This window comes from Barbatula barbatula (genome assembly GCF_947034865.1).
Source record: "Barbatula barbatula genome assembly, chromosome: 5".
In the NCBI taxonomy this organism is placed as follows: Eukaryota; Metazoa; Chordata; class Actinopteri; order Cypriniformes; family Nemacheilidae; genus Barbatula; species Barbatula barbatula.
Genome location: NC_136769.1, coordinates 1,224,332 through 1,228,079, shown reverse-complemented (window position 1 = coordinate 1,228,079; position 3,748 = coordinate 1,224,332). Strand labels below are relative to the sequence as shown.

The 3,748-nt window shown below is 36.3% G+C and overlaps 1 protein-coding gene across 1 annotated transcript; it reads right to left on the bottom strand.

Moving 5' to 3' along the window:
* Positions 1 to 433: 433 nt before the first annotated feature.
* On the bottom strand, positions 434 to 3,402 carry LOC306894848 (uncharacterized protein). The gene is made up of 2 exons (XM_079457686.1): positions 3,325 to 3,402; positions 434 to 3,075 (listed from the first exon to the last, which is right to left on the bottom strand). The coding sequence occupies exon 2, from the start codon at positions 2,421 to 2,423 to the stop codon at positions 993 to 995; it is 1,431 nt and encodes a 476-aa protein (XP_079313812.1). The 5' UTR covers positions 2,424 to 3,075; positions 3,325 to 3,402; the 3' UTR covers positions 434 to 992.
* Between the last annotated feature and the right edge of the window lie 346 nt (positions 3,403 to 3,748).

The following is a 3,748-nucleotide window of genomic DNA, read 5'->3' as shown; positions in this document are numbered from 1 at the left end:
AGTGCCTTTAAAAATGGTAATACTTTCTTAGCTGATACTGTACGATAGTGATTTTGCATTTTATTCAAGCTCATATTGCACCAAATTATGACTGTTGGAGAATCATTATTGCTTTGATAACTAATGTTTTTTTCTTGTACCTCCAGATTCATTCTGAGAATTAATCCAGAAGGGACAAAATGTCACACAAAGACACAGATCAGCCGGACGTCTGGGAAACGTGTGAAAAAAAAGTATCCGCCTAAATCCTCATGTTGCATCTTTAATTAGAGAGCACGTGGACTTTGATTGGTAAAACTACTAAAACACAACTGGAGGGACAAAAACGATTGTGGACAATCACAAATGTGATAAATGCTGTGCTGTTGTTGTGAAAGGCATGTTCTGTTTTTACCAGTGTTACAAACACCCAATAATTAAAACATTTGCGAGGGATCGTTCATCTTTTATTTTTTGGGTGAACTATCCCTTCAACATTAAGTCTAGTAAATGTGGTGTAAGTATTCATGTAAGGTGTGTTACCTAAATCTGTTGTGGAAGGGATGTTCCTTTTTTCACAATGTTTGAAATGTTAAAAATACAAGAATGTAATTTGTTAAGAAAATGTTGACCATTAAAACTGTACATTCTACAGAGGTATATATGGATTCTTGTGATTGTATACAATGACCTTGTGTAAAGCAGAAGCAGCTGAACTTAAATTTAACAACAGTACTAACCTTTTTTTTATTTAAACTACAGTAACTATATAAAAATACAGTAATACGAAATGAGCTGTAAATGAAAAATACAGTAGTAGCAAATTATCTGTAAATAATAATACAGTAATAGCAACTGATCTGTAAATTAAAACACAGTAACGGCAAATGTGCTGTAAACAGAAACACAGTAATAACAAATGTGCTGTAAATAGAAATACAGTAATATGTTTTTACAGTAACTTACTGGCAACCAGCTGCCAGTAATTTACTGTAAAATGTACAGCAACCTTTTTACAGTGAGGGTTCCAATATAGTGTGAATCCTCATGTGCATCTCAAAGCTCCTTGAGACTCTAAAAGTCTTTCCACACTGTAGACATGCGTGAGGTTTCTCTCCAGTGTGAATTCTCATGTGTGTCTTAAGGTTTCCTGTTTGTGTAAAAGTCTTTCCACACTGTAGACATGCGTGAGGTTTCTCTCCAGTGTGAATTCTCATGTGTGACTTAAGGCTACTTGAGACTGTAAAAGTCTTTCCACACTGTAGACATGCGTGAGGTTTCTCTCCAGTGTGAATTCTCATATGAATCTTTAGGTCACGTGTTTGTGTAAAAGTCTTTCCACACTGTAGACATCCATGAGGTTTCTCTCCAGTGTGAATTCTCATATGAACCTTTAGGTCACCTGTTCGTGTAAAACTCTTTCCACACTGTAGACATACATGAGGTTTCTCTCCAGTGTGAATTCTCATGTGTGTCTTAAGGTGACTCGTATCTGTAAAACTCTTTCCACACTGTAGACATGCGTGAGGTTTCTCTCCAGTGTGAATTCTCATGTGTTTCTTAAGGTTTCCTGTTTGTGTAAAAGTCTTTCCACACTGTAGACATGCGTGAGGTTTCTCTCCAGTGTGAGTTATCATGTGTGACTTAAGGCTTCCTGTTTCTGTAAAAGTCTTTCCACACTGTAGACATGCGTGAGGTTTCTCTCCCGTGTGAATTCTCATGTGTGTCTTAAGGTTTCCTGTGTGTGTAAAAGTCTTCCCACACTGTAGACATGCGTGAGGTTTCTCTCCAGTGTGAATTCTCATGTGTTTCTTAAGGTTACCCGTATCTGTAAAAGTCTTTTCACACTGTAGACATGCGTGAGGTTTCTCTCCAGTGTGAATTCTGATGTGTTTCTTAAGGTGACTCGTAACTGTAAAAGTCTTTCCACACTGTAGACATACGTGAGGTTTCTCTCCAGTGTGAATTCTCATGTGTGTCTTAAGGTTACTCAAATCTGTAAAAGTCTTTCCACACTGTAGACATACGTGAGGTTTCTCTCCGGTGTGAATTCTCATGTGAATCTTAAGGTGACCTGTTTGTGTAAAACTCTTTCCACACTGTAGACATAAGTGAGGTTTCTCTCCAGTGTGAATTCGCATGTGTGACTTAAGGTTACTCGTATCTGTAAAACTCTTTCCACACTGTAGACATGCGTGAGGTTTCTCTCCAGTGTGAATTCGCATGTGTGACTTAAGGTTACTCGTATCTGTAAAACTCTTTCCACACTGTAGACATGCGTGAGGTTTCTCTCTGGTGTGAATTCTCATGTGCTGTTTTTCACTCTTTTTGTCTCCTGTTCTCAGAGCTTCTTCCAGTGAAACTTTCTGGAATCTTTGTGCACGTTGATGTTGCTGATCAGCATCTTTTACTTCATCTTGACTGTCCTTATTCACTTCCATCATATCTGAAGTGAACAAAACTATCTGTTAAACACAGTTTTACAATTGTATAAAACAACATCACAAGACAAGATCATAGTTTCATTTTCAGCGAACACAGTCATTCAGTGCACTGAGTATTGCTTTGGATAAAAGTGTTTGCCATATAAGATGATCACATCCTAAGAGAATATTATAACTTTACTCTGTTTAAATTACAACATAAAATGCACTCAGATGTAGCGGGACGCTTTACGGTAATGAGATTTCCAGCAGAAAAAAGCAATAGAATTATTATTTCTATGTTAAAATATTATTTGTGCAAGCCAGAGAACAAATTCATGTTTATTTTTAAAAAAAGTTGTGTCATTGAATTATATGTCCTGTAATTATAATCATCACGTCCGTGTTCTGGTCTGGTAGAAGAACAAATGCATTCATGTTTTTTCCAGTAAGACAATAAAAAAATAGACTGATGAAAATGTGTAAAAAAGGGTCAAAAACGCTATTTAAAGACAAAGCAGAAAGGGGGGTCAACCTATGTCCATTATTCTGCTTCTGTGTGAGTGTGTGGTCTTGCCTGATACATTAGTTCGGCAGATAGATAACAGTTTCCCCAAGACAAAGAATGAAGCTTGTGTATCCTTTCAAACTTTACTCAGGAAGCACTGTTAAACTACAAAGATACAAAAATACATCTCAGTATTTAACTAAGATACAGACGAACATGAAATATAAAATATATAAAAGCATTCAGGAACACATGCGTTAGCTTAAGGCTAACTTCTATGAGAAATTCCATTACGATGCTAGCGTGTAGCATACGCGATCAAAATACATATTTAGAATTAACTTAAACTCAATAACAGAGGATTACTTGCATTACTAATATTCAATAACAACATAACTCTGAGTTTGTACTTACAGGCAAACGTTTTTCAGGCCAGAGAGAAAAAATGCGTAACGTTTACTTCACCATAAATATCCGAACTACGGCAAGACTGATAGTACAAAAATAAACATAACGTTACGTGAGAGACACCACTAGAGGTCCCCCTTTCTCGAGATAAACAACAGGACATCACAGCCATATTATTAATGAAATGTATTTTATTGCTAATTTTCTGCATTTATTGTCCACCAACAATCACTAAATTTATTATCTAGATTTTAAATCCAATTTGTAATAAAGATTTAAAAACAGAAACCAACCTCTGTGTTCTTTAGTCCTCTGAGTTTCTGTTGTGTGTAGTTCTGGATCTCTCGTGTTCTCAAGCTTCTCTTCCACAAACTCCAACAACTGTGTGAAGATTTCAGTTCTTACACCTGAAGTGATTCTTCTGCTTGTT

Coding starts and splice junctions, on each gene's coding strand:
- LOC306894848 (XM_079457686.1), bottom strand. CDS start 2,423: ATGATGGAAGTGAATAAGGACAGTCAAGATGAAGTAAAAGATGCTGAT.